This window comes from Pinus tabuliformis, chromosome 8 (genome assembly GCF_031772625.1).
Source record: "Pinus tabuliformis cultivar Carrire ecotype Pingquan chromosome 8, CPIR1, whole genome shotgun sequence".
Taxonomy (NCBI): Eukaryota; Viridiplantae; Streptophyta; class Pinopsida; order Pinales; family Pinaceae; genus Pinus; species Pinus tabuliformis.
In genome coordinates, this window is record NC_142294.1 from 1,450,714,400 (window position 1) to 1,450,737,012 (window position 22,613).

Sequence of the window (22,613 nt, forward strand, 5' to 3'; positions counted from 1 at the left end):
CTCTGTGATGTCTCTTTTGACTATGTCCCAGCTGATCAGGTGATTTTTTTCCTGATTCCCTTTCCCCCCTTGCCATAGAAAATCCCTCAGGAGTTTAGATATTTGATCCATCACATTTTTAGGAGCAAGAAGAAAATCAGCTTAGTAGATTGGCAACGCAAAAAACAGATTTTTAATAAGAATTACTTTTCCTCCTTTTGTTAACCAGTGGCCTCCCCAAGATGAGATCTTTGTTTTGATTTTGTTGATAATGTCGCTCCGCAGATCCCTTTTGTTAATTTCAGATTTACGGTTAATTTCAGATTTAAGGAGAATGTCGAGAAAGGGAAGGCGACCATCCATCTCTACTTCCATCGTGAACTTGATGGAGTCAGATTGAGAGTTAAGGTGGTTAAGAAATAGGCCGAGTTTCTCCCTACCATGAGGCCAGATGACATAGGTATCATCAACAAACGTCTTCCATTTTTAGGGCGAAATTGAGTAGTGGCTAAGGCCTTGGTCTCAAAATCTTCCATAAATAGGTTGGTGACAATAGGGGAAAGAGGGGAGAGCATCGCAACACCACAGGTTTGTTCATAAAACTCACCTTGGAAACTGAAGAAGGTTGAGGTGAGGCAGAGGCCAACTAACTTGGCACTGTCTTTGTCAATGATGTGATTTATGATATCAATGGCTTCCTGGATGGGGATTTTGGTGTACAAGGAGACAACGTCAAAACTAACCAGCAAATCACCCAGTTCCAATTTGATATCTCTCCCCTCTTGAATAAAGGATGCAGAGTCTTTAATGAAAGAATCAGTGCACCCAACAAGAGGCTTAAGCTTCTGAGCAAAGAATTAAGCAAGAAGATAGGTGGGACCACCTATTGTGTTAACAATAGGTCTTAGGGGGGCCCCGGATTTATGAATCTTTGGGAGGCCATAGATCCTATGGGTGAGGGGATTGTTCTCAATGAGTTTACATGAAAGGAGATTAAGAGACGGATCCGACTTAATAGCGACTGCTATCTCCTTAGAGACAGACTTAAGGGGATTCTTCTTAAGTTTGATATAACTCCCACTGTTAGATAGATGGTCTAACATTTTGTGGACATAATCAGACCTATCAAAAATGACAACAACTCCACCTTTGTCTGCTTTAAGGACCACAATATCAGGGTCATCCCTTAGGGATTTAAGGGCAAGAAACTCAACCTTGCTGAGGTTTTTATTAGAAGGTTTAGCCTTCCTAAGAACAACAACACAATCTTTCCTGACAACTTCCTTAACATTATCCAGAAGGTCTTTAATACCATACTCAATGCTACAAATAATGTCATCAGTAGGAATTTTGTTCGAGGCAAGGGAAAAATTGAGACCTTTATTAAGAAGACTAAAGATAGAAGGATCAAATATCTTGCTCGAAAGATTAATAACATTCTTAAAACCTAAAAAAGAATTATTATTATTATTATTATTAACTTGCTATTGTGTTCGCATTAAACCAGCATGTCACCCCTGGCTTCAGATCATCTACCTTTCCCCTCGACCTCCGTGACTCTTTGCCCTCCTCTCAGCTCCCCTCCTCCCACGTATCACATACGTTCACTTCAACTCCTTCCACGTTGTTCCCTCTCCCTGTTTCAGGTATGGCGCCCTCCCCTCTCTTACCCATTCGGAACCCATCCTTCTGTTCCACTACCGCACCCCCTCCCCATTCCAACTCCCCCCTCCCTTCGATATCCATTTCCCACTCACGCTCTGACTCCGTTGGCCTTCATAACCTGTTATCCTCTTCCACTATCGCACCTCCTCCCAATTCCATCTCCCTACCCCCTTCGAATTCCGTTTCCCAATCACGCTATGACTCCATCGGCCTTTTTGGTTTTAATAGCACTCCTAGTCTTAGGCCTAATAATATAGCTATTAACATCCATAATATTAAAAACGATGTCATTTTTAATAAATCCATTCATGAAATAAATAATGGACATTATAACAAAAATAAATTTAATAATAAAGTTAATGGATATTCTTTTGACTTGTTTAAATCTAAGAAGAAGAACTTTATTAAAAATAGAAATAACATAGCTCCATTTTATAATAATAATAAAAGATCTATCTTGGAATTTAATAATAATAATAAAAACAACATTGATAATAATAATAATAAGAATTCTCTTTTAAGTTTTAAGAATGTTATTAATCTTTCGAGCAAGATCTTTGATCCTTCTATCTTAATTAGTCTTTTTAATAAAGGTCTCAATTTTGCCCTTGCCCCGAATAAAATTCCTACTCATGACATTATTTGTAGCATTAAGTATGGTATTAAAGACCTTCCGGATAATGTTAAGGAAGCTGCCAGGCAAGATTGTGCTGTTGTTCTTAGGAAGGCTAAACCTCCTAAGAAAAACCTCAGCAAGGTTGAGTTTCTTGCCCTTAAATCCCTAAGGGATGACCCTGACATTGTGGTCCTTAAAGCAGACAAAGGCGACGCTGTTGTCATTCTTGATAGGTCTGATTATGTCCACAAAATGTTAGACCATCTATCTAACAGTGGGAGTTATATCAAACTTAAGAAGAATCCCCTTAAGTCTGTCTCTAAGGAGATAGCAGTCGCTATTAAGTCGGATCCGTCTCTTAATCCTCTTTCCCATAAGCTCATTGAGAGAAATCCCCTCACCCCTAGGATCTATGGCCTCCCAAAGATTCATAAATCTAGGGCACCCCTAAGACCTATTGTTAACACAATAGGTGGTCCCACCTATCTTCTTGCTAAATTCTTAGCTCAGAAGCTTAAGCCTCTTGTTGGGTGCATTGATTCTTTCGTTAAAGACTCTACATCCTTTATTCAAGAGTGGAGAGATATAAAATTGGAACCAGGTGATTTGCTGGTTAGTTTTGACGTTGTCTCCTTGTACACCAAAATCCCCATCCAGGAAGCCATTAATATTATAAATCGCATCATTGACAAAGACACTGCCAAGTTAGTTGGCCTCTGCCTCACCTCAACCTTCTTCAGTTTCTAAGGTGAGTTCTATGAACAAACCTACAGTGTTGCGATGCTCTCCCTCTTTCCCCTATTGTCGCCAACCTGTTTATGGAAGATTTTGAGACCAAGGCCTTAACCACTGCTCAATTTCGACCTAGAAAATGGAAGAGGTTTGTTGATGATACCTGTGTCATCTGGCCTCATGGTAGGGAGAAACTCGACCTATTTCTTAACCACCTTAACTCTCAATCTGACTCCATTAAGTTCACGATGGAAGTAGAGATGGATGGTTGCCTTCCCTTTCTCGACATTCTCCTTTCAAGGACGAGTGATGGTTCGATTTGTCACCAAGTCTATCGAAAAAAGACTCACATGGAACAGTATCTCCATGCTAGTTCTCATCATTTCCCGACTCAGAAATGTGGGGTTCTTAACACTCTGGCTACCCATGCTCTAAGAATCTCTGATGATAGCCACCTTGAAAAGGAGAAATCCCATATCCTTTAAGTGTTTAGAAATAATGGGTATAGCAGATCTCAAATCCTCAAGGCCTTTCACAAAGCCTGCAAAGATCCTAAAGTTAAACCTGCTCGTGATGATCCTATCTCTAAGGTTCATCTCCCGTATATCCAAGGAACCACAGATAGGATTGCCCATATCCTCAAGAAGATTAATGTCGCTTCTTCATTCAAACCTCTCAATACAATTAGGAATTCTCTTAGATCTGTTAAAGACCCTATTGATCCTTATGACTCAAAAGGGGTCTACCTTGTTCCCTATTCCTGTGGGATCCCCTACATTGGAGAAACAAGCAGATCTATTAAGTAGAGGATCAATGAACATGTTGCAGGCATTAGACACAATCGCTCATGCTCATCAGTGTTAGTTGAGCATGCAGAAAAATCCAAGCACCATGTCTGCATTGAAGAATCCAAAGTCATCGCTAAGGTCGACCACGTCCACCATAGGAAGCTTAGATATGCGATTGAGATAGAAAGGCATGCCAAAAATCTTAATAGGGATGATGGTTGAAAAATGAGTAAGCACTGGATTTCCAGCTCTCTCATCGTAAGTCGTCATTCTCTTCCTTTCCCCTCTCCTCCTCGGAGTTTTCTCTTTTTTTTTATGCCCTGATATTTTTTCTTTTTTTTCCCTAGTATTATTTTTCTCTTTATCCTTTAATTTGAATAATATAAACTTAATTTTAATAATTTATTTATTTGGATAAAGTTTCTAGTTTCCTAACAACTAATTTTCTAATTGGTCAACCTCTAACAATAAAATGATATAATTTATTAATATATAACTTCTTTTCGTTATTAAAATTAAATATTTTATTTTTAATTATTCCTTAAGAGCTCTTTTTTTTTAAATAAATGAAATGGGTATGTTTTTTATTTATTTGAAGGTAGATGGTTGGGCCAAAGCCTAAACAACCAAGAGTACAGTTCTCCTTATCCTCTTTCTTATGCTAGGATGGATTACAATTCTGTCAAGAGAAGCAAGACTTGTATGATATCTCGTCATTAATGTTGAGTTGTCCCTTCTGAAGAGCACACCCTTTATTTGCCATGAGGTCTGCTTCACTGTTCAAATTCCTTAGAATGTGGTAGAATTTGTAGGTGTCGAATTCAAGGAGGGTTCTCTTTAATCTGTTGAGAATTTTGTTGAGGCTTGCATTATTGAACAATTCCTCCATGTTGAGTTTTTTTATTAGTATTTCTGAGTCTCCAAATGCTTGAAAGTCTTTGATGCCTCTTTCCCTTGCAATTTGGCATGCTTTGAGGAGAGCTAGAATCTCTTCTTGATTGTTGGTTTTTTGCCCAATACCCCAGCAAAAGCAATCCCTTCTTGAGCCATCCGAAGAGTACATAATACCCCCTGCTCCAGCAGTACCGAGGTTCCCTTTGGAAGCCCCATCAAAGAAAATTGAGGTTAGATGTTGTTGCCTCCACCAATCTTGGAAAGTGATGTCAGAATCTCTTTTTCACCATTCAGGGTTTGCAATGGGGGGGAGCAAGGGGGAGCTTTCGAGGCAAAGGGGAAAGAGAATCCAACCATCTCTTTTCTTCAGGAAGGAGAGTGAGGTCTTCTTTAAAGTAAGATTGCTGGACTGCTTCTAAAAGGAGGGATTTTGCTTTGATTGCTACTTTCAAGGGAGTTTAAGAAATTTCTTTTAAAATATGTTCATTCCGGGTCAACCAAATTTGCCAACATACGTATTTGGGGATGGCGATCCAAATTCTGTTCCATAGATATTTAGTGGGAATATTGTGGGGATATAGGTGGCTCCATGAGGCAAATAACTCTGCTACAGAATCATGGCCCAGGGGGGTCAATCTGGATTCCATGGAGAATGTAGCCCCATACTTCGTTAGCAAAATAGCAGTCAATAAAGAGGTGTTTAGTTGTTTCAGTACTGCTTCTACAGAGGGCACATCTATGCGGTCCTGTGTAGCTTCTCTTGGCCAGATTTTCTCATGTTAGGACTCTATTATGCACCAAAATCCAAAAGTTTAAAAAAAAAAAAAAAAAAAAAAAGACTTTGGGAAGACCTCAAGGATCCCATACTTTTTTCCATAAACCGGGCGGAAGATTGCTGATTTTTGTTGGCTGAAGGGCGCTGTAACCAGCAGCTGTGGTATACGTTCCTGAGTGTCCCCATCCCCATGCGTCCTTCATGCTTCGATGAACTGGTGCTGCCTTTTCAAGCAATTCGATGAGCCGATTTTGTTGCTGCAAGAGTCTAACAGGGATGTCGTGGAAGTCTCAGCAGCACCAATTGCCTTTGTTGTCCCACCTAGAAAGATCGTAGATGCTATTGATGCCAGCGCGTTGGAGCCACTCCTTTATATCTGCGATGTCTTCAGACTCAGATAGCGGAGCACGATCCATAATGCGATTGTCCCACAGAGAGGTTTTCTTTATGTTTCCGGGCATGCGATACACCTTCTCTATAAAGAAGTGTAGACTTTTTCGGCATAAATTCTAGGTTTGGGAGCAGTTAACTGAGATGCAGGCTTGCAGATTCCGTAGCGCAGGACCATCTGCGTACTTGTGCAAGAGTGATTGACTGACCGGGTGCTGTGGATCACAATGCAATTTCCACAGGATTTTGCCACCAAGCACAAGGTTAACCATCGCAGGATCGTGAATCTGTAAACCGCCCTCTGTGATGTCTCTTTTGACTATGTCCCAGCTGATCAGGTGATTTTTTTCCTGATTCCCTTTCCCCCCTTGCCATAGAAAATCCCTCAGGAGTTTAGATATTTGATCCATCACATTTTTAGGAGCAAGAAGAAAATCAGCTTAGTAGATTGGCAACGCAAAAAACAGAGTTTTAATAAGAATTACTTTTCCTCCTTTTGTTAACCAGTGGCCTCCCCAAGATGAGATCTTTGTTTTGATTTTGTTGATAATTTCGCTCCGCAGATCCATTTTGTTAATTCCATTTGTAATGGGCAAACCCAAGTATTTGATCTTGTCCTATTTTGCATAGGCTTTAAAGCCCAAGCTCTGAGATATGCTCATGAGCTCTTGCTGTTCCATATTCCAGCCATAAATTTCACTCTTTCTTTCACTCACTAAGGCTCCTGTTACCCTACAATAGCATTTGAGGACTGAGTCAAACGCCATTGCAATTCTGAGAGAGGCTCCTCCGAGAAGAATAGAGTCATCCACAAACAGGGCATGGTTTAAGGGATCTATGCCATGGGAAATTCTGAGGCCAAGTAGTGACCCAACGTCTCTCTCAACAGTGAGATTTCTGCTCAGAGATTTAGCCAGCATAATGTACAGAAAAGGAGAGAAGGGGCAGCCCTGCCTAAGGCCTCTCTGGGATGAAAGAAGCCAGTAGGGCGCCCATTAACCAGGGGGGCAATCCAAGGATTGTCAATACAAGCTTTTATAAGATTCACAAACTAGTTCGAGAACCCGAAGGAGCGTAAGACTTTGACGAGGAAGGTGTGATTAACCCTATCAAAAGCATTTGCCATGTCTAGTTTTATCAACATTCCTTTTTCTTTTCGCTGTTTACTGGAGTGAATTGTCTCCTGCACTTGGATAACATTATCCAAGATGTGTTTACCTTGAGTAATGGTTTAATTCTGTTTGCCAGCAGCTTGGCCAAAATTTTGTAGGAGGCGTTACATAGAGATATGGCTCTGAATCTGGCAAAGGTTTTTGGGTTGGCCTCTTTTGGAATTAGTGCGAGGTAGGTGGAATTGGTTCCTCCTCCTATCTTAGCTTTCTTCTGGAACCCTCTTATCATTTTCTGGAGGTAATATTTAATGGTGTCCCAGTAGATCTTATAGAAGTGAATGGTGAACCCGTCAAGCCCAGGAGCCTTATCAGGTTCCATAGACCAAATAACATTAATTATTTCTTCCTCCATGAAGGGTTTGATGAGAGCGTTATTATCTTCTAAGCTGACAAGGAAAGGGATGTTTGAGAGGAGCTCCGCTGAGTCTTCCTCACTGCCTTGTGTCCTTGCAGTAAAAAACTTTTTGAAGTGACTTTTTGCTGCCTCTTTTATTTGTGCAAACCCTTTACAGATCTGCCCTTCTTCAGTTGTGATTTCCTAAATATGATTACGTGAGAGTCTAGCTCTATATTGGCGATGAAAGAAAGAGGTGTTTCGATCCCCAGCCTTCAACCACAGGTTACGGGATTTGATTCTCCAGTACTCTTCTTCCATTCTAAAGGAGCGGAAGGAAGAGCGTTGGGCTTCTACCTCTTTGCCTATCATCTCTAAGGTGATATCCTTGTGTTCCATTTCAACTTGTATGTCCTCCAGAGTCTGCACTATTTCTTTCATTTGGCTGGTTGGATTTGAAGCCGGTTTTTTATCCATTCTTTCAAGGCTTGTTTTGCTGCCTTGAGCTTTTGCTCCCAAACATAACATGGTGATCCTGAGATTGATTTGGCCTAAGATTCTTTCACTGTTTCCATGAAACCATCCCTTTCAATCCAGAGGGGGCTGAAGCGAAAAGGAAGAGGAGCCAAGTCTTCTTCATCCTCCAAGAGCCGCTGAATGGGCTTATGGTTTGAAGTTAGTTTGGGGAGGATTTTTGTATTGATTATCTTGTTGTTCATCATCAGCGAGCTTTGAACTAAGAATTTGTCCAGACGAGCAGATATGTGTTCCTCCCCTGTCCTGTTATTTGTCCATGTATAGAGACCTCTTATTGGGCTAAAATCAAGGAGGTCCCATTGCTGGATGAGATCTTCCACAAAAGGCAGCAAATGGTCTCTACTGCTGTTGCCCCCTCTCTTTTCTTTGGGCTTCAGAACTATGTTCAGATCTCCAGCAAGGATTTTATGTTATTGGGATTATGTTGCTCTAAGAATGCTAGTACGGAATTCCAACATTCTCTTTTTTGAGAGTTAAGAACTGAAACATAAAGATTGAAGAGTGAGATAGTCAACTTACTTGCATAATGCTTTAATTCTATGAAGATCCAGTGCTGAGTTTCGAAGGAGTTGTTCAAGTGGAAGAGATCTTTTGTCCATAGGGTAGCCAACCCCCCTGAAGAGCCCCTTAAGCTTACTGCTTTGCCTGCGTTTTTCTTCCACTTCACCTCACTGATGTTGAGGAGGGCTTTCCCTTCGATTTTTGTCTCTCGGAGCATGAGAATATCTGGTGGTTCAATTTTCAATAGATCCTTGACTGCTTCTATTTTCATGTGGGTCATCAGACCTTTATAGTTCCAAGAGACAAAACACATTATTTAGCAGATGGGGGGAGGGATCCTCCCTTAGGAGGCCTTGTTCTGGTATTTCTCCCAATAGACATCTCTATTGTGGGATGGTTGCCTTGAGTTTTAAGTCTTTCAGCCTCCACCTCCCTTGCTTCTTTATGGGATTTCCTTCCGGCTCTTTTTGATGGATGCTCGTAGATCTCGTCCTTCAATGATCTTGAGCTATCTGTTGGCTTTTTCCTTGTGACTTTTGCATACGAGGGATTGGAGGGGCTGCCTTTGGAAGCCTCTGGGTGGCCTGCTTCTTCGTCTTCTTTGTTGGAGTTGGATGTTCCTTCCTAGTCTACATTTTCTGGGATTATTTCTAAGGGTTGGGCCTAACTGCTTTCTTTTTCATTTGGGTTTGGACCCCTTTCTTCGGTGGGTTTGGAGCTGTTGGGGGCCTTCTTCTGAATGACTCCCCCTACCTTTCTTTTGCTCCGATGCTTTCTAGACTAGGGTCCATTACGCACCATTGTGCATCTCTGCTTGTTCCTCAGCCTTTTTCTTGCAATGTTTTGTGAAATGGCCGTGACCATGGCAGTGTCTACATTTAAAAGGGAGCTGTTCGTAATCCAATTCTTGAACATGCATCCATCCGACGACTATTAGCTTGATTTCTTTTGGCAGTCCCTCCTCCAGATCGACTTCGACACATATGCAGGCACACGAATACTGATCTTTTTTTACTGCTTGGTTTATGTATTTTCCTAAAGCATTGTTGATTAGCTGAAGAGACTTTTGGTTCCAATAGTGAAGGGGAAGATGGGGCAAACGCACCCAGATGGGAACAATTGATGGAACATCCTGAACAGGGTCAAAATCGAGCGACCATTTGTTCAAATATAATCCTTGTGGACCCATAAAATATGATCCATTCCTGAAGATTAAGCTTCTATTATTTGTACTTTCAAAGATGAAAACGAAGTAGCCCTTACCCACAAAGTAGCTTTTTATGGCCTCTTTGGTTAACGGGATCCAGTTTCTCTGAACCCACTCTTCAATAGATTTTGGTGAAGGCCAGAGGCCAGTGTATTGGCCTATGAGGCCTCTCTCTACAAGATTCAAAGCTAATTTGCACATTTCTTCTTCCAGGAGTGTAACAGAGGGTACGCTGTCCATTTTCTTCATGAATTTCTGTTGCATGGCGGAAGGGGTTCTCTTAATGCAAGCTATTATCATCGTTTTGAAAGCCAGAACCTCTGGGGGGTGAGGGGGGGAAGACGAACCCCTGCTGAAGTACATTGGAGAGCCGAGGGGCTCAAGAGCTGGTGTGCACAGCAGCCACAAGGGGCGCGCAGAGCAAAGGCAATAGATCTAGTTTGCAACAGTGAGACAACGCGCGCAACTGTCTTTGGAAATTAGGTTTTTAACTCCTTAAGAGCTATTTTTAACTAAACATAGAATATTTTAATGGAATAAGTCCTTACCACTAACTCCCTAATAATTAATTTCTTTACATTTTATCTAATTCACCAACCGCTAGTTTTTAACAACTATTTTTGGACAATGTCGCATCCTTACTATTTATTCCTTATGATCGATGGATTTCTCACCTAGTCCTGAGGATGAACCATATCAGCTAGCTCGAAACGTCCACCAAATCCTATCAATATGATTAATCCTAAAGACTTTCCTCAACATTATGGATCATAAAAATCTTGAATCTAACAATTATTAATTTTATTTTTTTATTTTATTTATTAATTTTATTTTTATTTTTTATTTTTTTTTATTTTTTAATTATTATATAATTTGATCAAATTAAAATATTTATAATTATAATCTTACATCTCTTCCAACCTACAACATCAACAAACAAAATACAACATCAACAAAAACAAACCACAAACACACAAACATATAAGAATTTTTATATGGGCTTCTTAAAGTGAGGATAAACTTTTTAAGTGAAATATTTTTTATGAAGATAAACTCCTTAAGTGAAATATGTTTTTATCATAAACTAATGAGAGCATATATATAAAACGCTCATATAGTTAAAACACAAACAGAAGATAAATATTGAAAAAAGAAAAGAACACACAAATATATAATATAGAAAAAAAACATATAAGAATTTCATATGTGCTTCTTAAACATACCAAACTTAAAATTGAGTATTAACTTTAAGTGAAATCTGTTTTTATTCTAAACTATAAGTGAAATATGTTTTTATTCTAAACTATAGAGGGTGTATATTTTAAATTATATATATTTGGAAAAACAAAATTTAGATTGATTTAAATATAAAGAGTATTTATAAAAATGTTACCAAATTCCTTATAGTCATGTAAGGAATACATTATGAAACATGAGTTCTTGTCATTAGCCATCACTCTAAATTGAGAAGCCCGTGGAAAAATGAAAATTTACAAACTCTATTAACATGTAATCAAACTGGGAGTGCTTTATGGTCCATATTGTTTGATATCACTGGAACATGTCAGTTTATAAACAAAAATGAAAAAACTTTTACAGAGCACATCAGAAGCCTGAACCTGCGTCTCCTTTTATTATATTATTGAAAAACATACAACACATACTACATACATACAAGCACAATGTAATCGATTGAATAACTGGGAAGTAACTGGATATGTTTATTCTATCAACTGGAGAACCGCTTCCTACACACATCTACACATTATGTAACCTTCCTCTACGGCCACAGCAGGTCTAATATGACATCCTCATACCGCGTGAGAGATCAGCCAGAGATCTCGATGGATTTGGGTTGCGGAGGTTGGGGTTCAGGCTGCTTCGGCACTGTCACGGTCAGCACCCCGTCTTCCATGACATCTTCATACCGCGTGAGAGGTCAACCAGAGATCTCGATGGATTTGGGTTGCGGAGGTTGGGGTTCAGGCTGCTTCGGCACTGTCACGGTCAGCACCCCGTTTTCCATGCTCGCCTTTATCTCTTCCACCTTCACATTCTCCGGCAGCCGGAAACGCCGAAGGAATTTTCCACGGGATCGCTCAATGCGGTGCCATTTGTCGTTCTTGTGCTCTTCTTCTTTGCTGCGCTCCCCGCTTATCTGCAGAACTCTTTGGCCCTCTTCCAACTCTATTTTCACCTCCTCTTTCTTCAAACCTGGAAGATCAGCTTTGAAAATGTGTGCCTCTGGCGTTTCCTTCCAGTCGATCTGGGTATTGGCTACCGCAGAAGCTTCCCTTACAAATTGCCCAGATGGTCCCCCGCTGGCCAGATCTGTGAATGCTTGGAAACAGGGTTGGAATTTGGATTTCTCTTTACCCATCATATAATTTTTTTTTGACGTTTTGGGTTCTTATGCTCCCCGTCAAGAAACGTTATGTTTAAAATTTTACCCTTCAAGAGTAATGTTCTTACAATAAATTAACCTTTCACCAATAAATGTTTGATTATAAAATTACTTTTCAATCACATAATTATGTTAAATTTTCACATATTTATCATAAGGAAAAAAACAAAATGACCATAACACACAAATGACTTATTAAATCTTGAATCTTGGTTTGAAATTGCATGGAAACTTCACAATAAAGTCTTTGGAACTTGAAATCAATTGTCCTTGCCCCAGACATGCCATAGAGTTTGCATATATGAGATATAACTAAGGATATATTATAGGACATATAAGATGACCAACATAGTAAAATTATTGAATGTTATCAATAACTCAAAAGTAGATTAATTAATATGGTTTATGTTATTATTTAGCATTTTTTTGGATAATGAGATATACACTAATGTTAACAACAATTAATGTATAGTATTTGAACCTTTTAAAAATTAGAAGAAAAAAATTATAATAAATGGACATTGTAGATCTCATAACATCATGTTATAGGATTATGTTATGATTTCCTCCACTATTACATTCTTAAAGAACAAACACTTATAATATTAAATGTGGTAAAAGCATGCTCTCATCAAATCCTTCCTTCTATTTATCATCAAATTGTAGTAAAATCAATATATATAAACAAAAAACCATTGTGTATTAAAGTAACATTAAATAAAATCATAAAAAACTCACTTTAACTAACTAGTTAGTTTACTTTTTAGACAAAATAATTTATTTGAAAATTTAAAATAATTTTCATCTTGGTGTATTATTTAGAGACTATACTCTTTAATATAACTTATAGACATATCAACTAAAAATTAAATATATTTAAATTATAATACTTTGACAACTACAATTATGGAGATTTCAACAAAAAAATATTGAACATTTGAAACATGTTCATTTTTCTTATTGAAAGTATATAATAAATCCTAGGTAGAGTACTTGATTGTTATCCATTGCATATATGTCAAGTGTCATTTAAAGACAACAATTTATATTATACCACCAAAAAGTTTTGATTCCCAATAAGACTAAGTTCCATGCAAATTAGGAGATACTTTTTTACATTATCTAATATAATATTTGATACAAAACATAAATATATGACATCCTAAAAGGGCACAAGAACATACCACCAACGTCCAGTTTTCATATCCATCTAATAAGAGAAATTCATTTTACAAAAAATTATTAGTTGTTTCAAAGTGATGTTACAACTTACAAGTTTCCAAATTTCATTTCTCCAATGATAATGTAAACAAAGAAATGTGTCAAGTTGCATGGAAGCTATTCATTAAATCCAAATATAGATGGAGATTGGATATATTTGCAAAAGAATCTCCTCATATTTAAATGCATCTTGAGAAACATAAAGGGAAAGATGCTATGCCATAGTAGAATAATGCTCCAATCTAAATGTCTCACATCTTTTACTGCATTTTTAAAAATGTTGGGAAGATGTGGGACACCTAGGTATATGAAATACAAATAGACAAAAAATATAATAAACATCTCATTCTCCAATATGTAGTGTAGTGGGGCCTTCAATATTATAGAACTTTATTCTTTTAAGATTAATTTGACATACAAATGCAATACTTTGACCTTAATTATACTGGATAGAAATATATCATGTTGGAGTTCAATTTTGTTTTTTCATAAACATGTTTATGCTTTGGATTCTTTATATTTTTAATTCTTATCTATGTTTAATAGGTTTGGGATTAAAATACATATTTACTTTAAAAATAAATATATCGAAATAATAAGTAATTATTGTTTTTATAATTGAATGATCTTCCTTTCAAATATTTTAGTAAGGGATTTTTAAGATTTGATCTTTCTAGGCACTTGGTAGATCCACATTTAAGATGGACCTAAGTTGGTTTAATTATTAATTATAATTATAATTATCATTACAATTATCATTATAATTATTAACTTTGTTTTTTGATTTTTGATTTTTAATTTAATGTATTTATTTTTCTAATTTTATTTTGACGGAGTCAAATGTTATAAAAGAAATTACAACATCTCTACCATATTGGAGAGCAGTTTGCTCACAAATATTTTAGAATAGAAAGAAATCCTCATTGTCTTAAAATATACATTGTAACAAAAAAATAGTATTTACATCAAAACAAATTTATTAAATGAAAAAATCATTACTCAAATACAATATTAGAAAAATATCCCATTTCATTGATGTATGTTTTTTATTGATTATTCAATTTAGGGAAATATATCTAAATATGTTAGGATGATTATGATTACTAATTGAATTATTTCTTATCCATGAAATGACTTTTTTTTAATGGTTTTTTGGGTTAATTTTAATCAAAATATGGCAGAGATTTTTAATTTTTAGAGTGTTAAATCTACTAATGAATTCAAAATTTATTTTAAATAACAAAAAATCATAATCTTGCTTGATATTGTATGACATGGTGAAAAACACTATTTTATATATAAATTAAAATGCTTTTTTTATCTTTAGTTTAAAAAAATTAATTTCTCTTATATTAAATTCAATTAAAATCATAATTTTTTAATATAAATATTAAAATTTTCAAATTAAAACAAATAAACCTTATAATATTAATTAAAAACACTAATTCTCATCATTATTTGTATAAATATTTTAGTTTAAATGTATTAAAAATTGACTTTATGCTCCAAATTTTCCCTAACAACACAAGCATGAAAATCTTGCTTCAATGCATCTCCATACAATCAATTATTCATTACTACTTGCAAATACCAATGTTCAAATAAATCGCATTCATCTTAAACCCAAGATACACCATTTAAAAAAAAACCAATTAATTTTTTCTTTCAATGAATTGCTCAGGTGAATTGTTTACATGGGCCAGTGTAAAGTTGTATTTATCTGGTGAATATATATACATATATATAAATAATATGTGTGAGTCTTCCGGTTTAGGCACGACATTTTTTTTAAGCCACTAAAACTTATTGTAATTAATCACAGGGATGTTAACTCAGACCATAACCTTTTTATCTAGTCAGAGTTACTCTTACATTTTTCCCTCGAGTTTTTGTCGTTGGCCTTCCAATGGATGTAACAGGTTCTATTCCCACGACTTGAAAAAGTCTGACCACTCTAGTAAAGGCCGACATGCCTGAGATGTAACGACTTTGGGATTACTCTCCTTCCTCCTCTGAACCTCAATGCATTTCGCAATGACATCTTGAAAATTATCCCCTGGTCTCCTGAAGCAGTGCTCGTGGGAAGCCCCCGTTCTTTACAACAGAGGAAAGATTTCTTCAAACCCGTCACTGGTGCTGTTGGTAGTGCATTGCCTCTTGGAATTCACTTCCCATAAAATTGAAGATGAATCCAAAGGGTGGTTACTTCCGGCTATCTCCACAAAACAGACCAATATAATCCCTTTAAATTTGCAATTGATCCACTAAATTAACCTACGACGGCAAATCATTTATTTGGTTCAACTCGGACTTTACACGCTCAAAAATGGCAGAGAATCTGCAACCAAACATCCACCAAAAGTCCGTTCTTCGATTTGGCTAACAAAATAATGCGCAGAATCAAAGATAAAAGCAAGGCTGGATTTACTTTAGGTTTTCCTCAATGCCTTTCCCAGGAGGTCAAAATTTCATTGTTGTGAACTTAATTTGAAGCATGGGGTGGATGTAAAATTATCCACACATAAGAATTATCACTTACAATAGTACTATGACAAAAACATACCAACGTTCCTAGAGACAGGATGGCTTGCTGGAGGCCGGACAAGTGGCCATATCGTGGAGAACAAGCGCCTGGCAACTTAGTCTACTACCTTCCTTTCTACTTTCTTGAACGGGTATTAATGACGTTTTCAGCAAAATATTAACCGTCAAAAATACGTTTTGAACAGTTCCAAACACGTCTTAAGAAACGGTCTTCAAAATTTTCTAACCATCAAATACGTTCGAAAGGCCTTATGACGGGCAAAATGCCCGTCAAATTCCATCCCTGCTTGGAAAGGATCCCATACTTCCAAGGAGAAGGGATCCACTGACCTCCTGCCGAAAAAGCTGGGAATTATCGACATTTTCAACTAGTAATGAATTACTGCAATATATGCGATTGGAATGAATAGAGAAAAACAACACTCTAATCTCTCAGTGTTTGGATTTCAAGATCGATCTCCCACTACATCAGGAGAGATGTTAGTTTCTATTTTTATAAGACGAGGAACCGTCTAGTCGACTCTATAACGCAAGAGGTTCGAGATGATTCTGAAATGCTGGCAAGAGGATACAGCTGTAAGCTCCAGACCATTCTTACAGCAACATGTGAATTTTCACTTTGCCGTATTATTGTTATTCGACCCTATCCATCCAGAAGCATCCAATGTAATTGTTTCTCCAGAACCATCTAGCCTCTCACACTGTTCAGGAAGTATGGCCTGCGGTCACATGGCGGTCATATGGTATATGCTACATAATCGAGAAGAAACGATGTGGATGTCCGAATTGATGTTAGATATGCAGAGGTGTAGCCTGCCACATAGGGACGCGGGATCTGACGCCTAATTCTTTCTCATTCAGTATTGTTTCTCTAGAACCATCTAGCGTCTCACATTGTTCAAGAAGTATGGCCTACGGTCATATGGTGGTCATATGGTATATGCTACATACTCGAGAAGAAACGACGTGGATGTCCGAATTGATGTTCAATGACGCTAAGGTGTAGCTCCTAGGCGATTCCTATTTCCGCCACAATTTTTTAATTAATGCCCCCTTACATGCAGGGGCATTAAGGAAATATAACGCGAGCTGTTTTTTTTTCACCTCCAGTTTTTTCAGCTCGCGTTATATTTCCCTAATGCCCCCGCATGTCAGGGGGCATTAATTAAAGAATTGTGGCGGAAATAGGAATCGCCGTAGCTCCTACCATGAAGGGACGCGTGACGCGACGGCATCTCATTTTTCATGGAGTGTTTTCGAGGAAAAAAAAAAACTCATTTTAACTAATAAATAAAAATGGTTTTTTTAAATAAAATTTATTTAAAAATAGGGTAGATGTGTACGCATAAAAAGGTTAAAAGCAGTAATGAGAAAATAATCAATTTGTTATATTGTTTTATAATTTAGTATAGCCTAGATGGGTAGGCTATGTCATTTAATATAAATATTTATAATTCTGTTTAATTAAAAATTTAATTTGTTATTTTGTAATTTTTTAGTAGGGAGTTTATTCTTCAATTTCAAATTAAAAATTAAGTCATATAAATAATTATGAGTTATATTGGTCAATGGTAAATAAATAATGGTTGATAGACAAATCAACATATAGTCTTGCTTTGGTAGTAACTAAGGAGATGTGATTTGAAGTCTATCATCCTATAGTCTTGCTTTGGTAGTAACTAATGAGATGTGATCTGAAGTGGATAAGTAAACTGCTTACTCAAACAGAGGAATTTGCATAAATTTTTGTGTGTAGTATCCACTAGTAAGTCTACACATTTACAATTTTTCTATTGCATAACGTAAATAATGGTGGGAAGTAACTTATGTACATATATTTTTTGCATCTTATTCCTATCTATTTTTATGCAAATACTTGTTTAAATTATGGTGGGAAGTAATTAATGGTAGATATGTTATTTAATTGAGTATAAGTTATTTTCAAGTGTTTTATTTTTGCATGTTTTCTAACTTAAGAATAAAAAATCACTACACAAATATCAAAAAACCATGCATGAATATTGCAACCATATACATAAATTATGGCATAAAATATGTAAGGCAGTGTACATGGCATTATATTGTGCAAAGGTTGCAACAACACGTTCAAGCTATGGGAGAGAGAGAGGGAGAGAGTAGAGCGGGAGGAAAGATGGATCCAGCCTAGATATCTTATGTGTGTATATATAAACTTGCAGAGATCCATCTTAATCCCAAATCTATCAAATGCCAAAAGGTCTCAAATCTTTTAAAGTGCAAATTTTTTCTCAAATTTTACACTCACCTCAAGAGATTTGATCCTTCTCAATACTTTATAAATTCAAAGTTAAAATAAATCTATATTAATTCAAGAATAATAAATGTAAAATTATTTAATTTAAATAATTTCAAATTTTCATTTATTTAGGTAAATTAAATAACAAAAAAAATTAAATGTGTACTCCAAAATTTATTATCAAAATTATATATATATTATTTAAATATAAGCCATGCTTTATTTACGTTTAAATCCACTTTATATTAAGCAACGCGATCAACCAGCGCTGGGTTTCGCATTTCTTTGAAAATTATACATGCCACGGTTATGGTTGTTTTATTTGTGGAGATTGATTCGTAGATACACATTAAATAAGAGAATTTTATATAACATGGTATAAATGTAAATATATATTTATATTCATTTTAAAAATTTTGAATATTATAATAAATTTGCGAATAAAAAATGATAATATATATATATATTTTTAAATAGGTTTGTATATATTTTAATTAATTAATTAATTTTTATTATTTTTTAGTAGAAGGTATATTTGGAATTATGTTTGAGATGGGGTGTTTTTTTTTTTTAAGTAATGGGATTGGAGGATGAATTCACTACTTTATAGTAGAGAGGATATTAAATATTGGGGATAATGTGACTATCTCTATGCACGCATAAGCATGTGATTAGTAATGAAGACATGCTATATGGGTTATGGTGAGAAGGTGACTTCAAGCTAGTTTGTCCATCTATCGTGTTGGACAGAAAGGAATAAGCCAAGTCCTTTGCTGTAGGAGTATTGGCTTGTGGAAAGTTGAGGAGTATTGGCTTGTGGAAAGTTGAAGTGTTGGGAGGACTATCAATATCATTTTATAGCTAATTCTAGGTATCCATGTCGTGTTTAATGGACTGAATTTGGAAGGAAAATTTATCATCCTGGCTCTGTATTCCATCCGTTGGGGGGTATGCATTATGCTGGAGAGGAGGGCTCCTAGTTATTGGACAATAGCAGAGAGAGGAGGCATTATCATAGTCGCAGGATGCAACTCCTCAGGCATCCCTCGTTCCTTCAGTGCTCCTCACTCTATATCCTTCCTCGAGTCCCTATGTTCAACATTTGTCGTGTTCTTCTGGGTAACTCTTTATTTTATACAAAACTTTATCAATTTCTATCTTGGGTTTCTATCTAAATTCTATTGCGGGCTTAGATGCGTTTATGTTTATTTTGGGTTGTAAATTTGTTCTTTCAATTGCACATGTGGTATGGCATCCCTCTACCACGATGATCCTATTACTTTGAAACCCTCAATCCGCTCCATTCATTGCCACCCTTCTTCCTGTAGTTTGTTTCTCCTAGCCCTATGGTTAACTATGAACCTTTTGTTTTCTTAGCTCCTTAACCTACATCTAGCTAGGACATTGCAATGTAGTCACTTTCAAGCCTCTGTCATGAACTATCCCTTGTAGACTACAAGTCCAAACTATCTTAGTTACATATGCAGTGACAAATAATACAGAGTAGTCGCAGCGAGGGAGGATGTGGACTCCAGGGACATAATTGGGTCCAACAACAAGCCTAAGAGGCTCCTACAAACTACCACTCAGGTGTACCCCCTTTAAACTTGAAATTAGATTCACCAACTGGAATCCATAACAACTAGAGAAATATAATCTTTCTTGGACTCTTAAATCATTAAAAATGTTTCCACCTGGGTTCTCGAACCTAGACACACCAAGGGAAGAACGAAACAATACTTTCATGCCTTATTAATGTATTGTCAAATGAAGACCTTGTTGGGAAGGGTATTGAAGGATAGACAAGAATAAAGATATAATATATTTTCCAGTCTAGAGGATGTCAAACAAGTTAAGAGAAATGAGAGGGTTTCTTTAGAAAGAATGGATGCGCAGCTGATCCATATCAAGTTCCACCTCCAATGTGATCCTATTCCTCGAGCTCCTCCAAGATACAATGCTAAAGACCCAACACCAGTCACCTCCTCTGAATCTTGATTTTCAACCTGTCAATTTACAACATTTTGTTTAATTGTTAAAATTGTGGGAATTTTGGACAAATTACTGAAATGATAGGTGGTCAAAAATATTTGGTTTCCCATTGGGTAGATTGAGACCACCTACACAGTGACATGGTTAGGTTGGTTTATGGACTGATGTATTTGATTTGCATACTTTTTTGAGGAAATACATTATTAACTTACATAAAAGGAGATATATTTATGTTGGTTTTTAATATGTCATGTGCCAATTCCATGTTGGGTATGAAAGAAATTACACTACATGTCGAATCCAAATTAAACATGCAATACATTTTAGTATCACCCTCATAGTAAGCAACAGATCATTGAAATATTTTAGCCATATGAAAGTTTTTACTTTCAATTGCTTTATCCCCCCACACACATATGTTATTGAAGTATTTCACTTAACTCACAAAAATATAGTTTATATTGTCAGATCTCTCAATGTATGTATTCATGCTATAATTAACATATAAAAGATCTATTCTAACTTTATATTATCATGGATTCAAATTTTGATCTAGTTCCACTCATGATAGATTTGGAGTTATGATGTATTTAATTTGGTTGTCAATATGAGACATCTCAACTCCATATTAAGAATTTAATCATTACAAACCTCCTTTGTACTACAAAGTACGAAAACACCTGTGGAGAAAGTAAGTTTTTCTTTACTTTTAGTTACATATTCTCCTTGTATATATTGAAAGTGATATAAAATTAACTCACTTGAGGTGGCCATGAAAATATTTCATTTATGGCTTAAAATTATTATTTTTTTATTAATATTTTTTATAAATGTCATAGAATTGATATACAATTATATTGCTAAAGGTGGATATTAAAATATTTTATTTATAGTTGATTAATATTTCTTTTGGATGTTACATGTTATCTTCACGTTGAGGGAAAAAAGGTTTGTTTATTTATTTATTTTAATATATATATATGTGTGTGTGTGTGTGTGTCAATTGAGTTTGGCTTAGGTGGTTGGGCAAGATACTTATTATCCTCCCCACTTAGGTTCAAGTCTCCTAAGCTGACATGTTGTTTCTTTGGAATAAAGTAAATTTGTTGCGCTATTAAATGAGTGTATACTAAGGGTTGGCATAGTACTAGCAACCTCTCTCTTTCCATCGGGCTTAGAGGGAAGCTAAATTTCTTCCTTGGGAAATACCTAATGCCCAAAATTTTCGTCAATTAGGGTTCTCTTGGGTGGTTGAGCAAAATGGTTGTTATCTTCCCCAAGCAGTTTGAAATCTCTACTTGTGACATGCTGAGCTATAATTTCTTATTGTTGTAAACTCATGAGTGATTATACTTGTGGGCTAGTTTAGTACCAACAACCTCACTCTAGCTCTCGAGCTTAGACTCGAGGAAGATTTCTCTCAAGCTTAGACTTGAGGAAGATCTCTTAACTTGACAACATATATATGAAAGTGTTTGTCACCTTTGTGACAATAAAAGGACTGAAGATGAAAAGAACTTTCTCTTGGATTACCTCACTCTTACTCACATTTGTCCTAATTTTCAAAATATTTTCCAGACTACCAACCTTATTGACTTGCTAAGTCAGCAAAACTACAATGACCTAGGAACACTCCTCTCCCTTCTTTTCGATCATAGAAATAAAATGTTAAATAATCTGAAATAATATTTTACTTTCTTAAGGTCCAATAGACCATATTGGTATTAGTAGACGTTCATCATCATCATCATCATTATCATTCATATATATATGGAAACAATATATATTTATATTAATTAGGAATGAATATACATGTTGTGGTCCAAAAAAGGACTAGGGAGGACTTTTCCTCTCCCACAAGTACTACTTCTCGACCATTCTTTCACATTTTCTTTAAAAATAAATTGCAGTGCCATATAATCCACAAAAATCTCCAAAAGTGCTTCAAATTTAAATAAAAATAGTTTTTGTATTCAAGCTTCTGTGATCCATAATGAATTAAACAAAGTCTTTCGGTAGAAATCACATGAGAGAATTTTTTGGCCAATGCATTTCAAACCAATAAAAATAGTTCTTCAGTCATAACTCACAAGTCACTATAGACTAGATCAACAAAGGAATAGAATTCACTCCTCCACTTATGTGCCACTAGATGCAACAGATACACAAGTTAAAGTCTCTTTCCATGATGTGACACCTCTTACACTTTTTCATACACATCACATGCAATATTTGATACCCAACATTTATCGTACATGTCTATGAGGTTAGTGCCCAAGCCTAAGGATTGGACCCATCTTTAATTTCAAATATTTGATGAAGAATAATTTTCCCTATTGAAAAATTGACAAAAAATAGTTGTATATATATATATATATGACAACTCACACTTATTTATATATATAGATATATATATATATATATATATATATATATATATATATATATATATATATATATATATATATATATATATATACATATATACACACGATAACTCACACTTTTTATATATATATATATATATGGAAACTCACAAGTCACTATAGACTAGATCAACAAAGGAACAAAATTCACTCCTCTGCTT

General features: G+C 35.9%; 2 protein-coding genes across 2 annotated transcripts in view; both read right to left on the bottom strand.

The window, feature by feature from the left end:
• Positions 1 to 11,065: 11,065 nt before the first annotated feature.
• On the bottom strand, positions 11,066 to 16,294 carry LOC149241204 (18.1 kDa class I heat shock protein-like). Its single transcript, XM_089373913.1, has 2 exons — positions 16,016 to 16,294; positions 11,066 to 11,930 (listed from the first exon to the last, which is right to left on the bottom strand). Exons 1-2 carry the CDS (start codon positions 16,119 to 16,121, stop codon positions 11,530 to 11,532), a joined length of 507 nt encoding a protein of 168 aa, XP_089230039.1. The 5' UTR covers positions 16,122 to 16,294; the 3' UTR covers positions 11,066 to 11,529.
• Positions 11,066 to 22,613, bottom strand: part of LOC149241203 (17.8 kDa class I heat shock protein-like) — a 178,731-nt gene continuing 167,183 nt past the window's right edge. Inside the window, exon 2 of the mRNA XM_089373912.1 lies at positions 11,066 to 11,209. The gene's annotated coding sequence lies outside the window, so the exon portion shown is untranslated. The remainder of the gene's footprint in view (positions 11,210 to 22,613) is intronic.

Bases quoted from the DNA above. Each gene is read 5' to 3' on its own strand.
- LOC149241204 (XM_089373913.1), bottom strand. From the start codon at position 16,121: ATGTCGATAATTCCCAGCTTTTTCGGCAGGAGGTCAGTGGATCCCTTC. The intron at 11,931-16,015 runs GTCATAAGGCCT...CCTGTTTCCAAG, and splicing joins ATTTGACGGGCATTTTGCCC to CATTCACAGATCTGGCCAGC.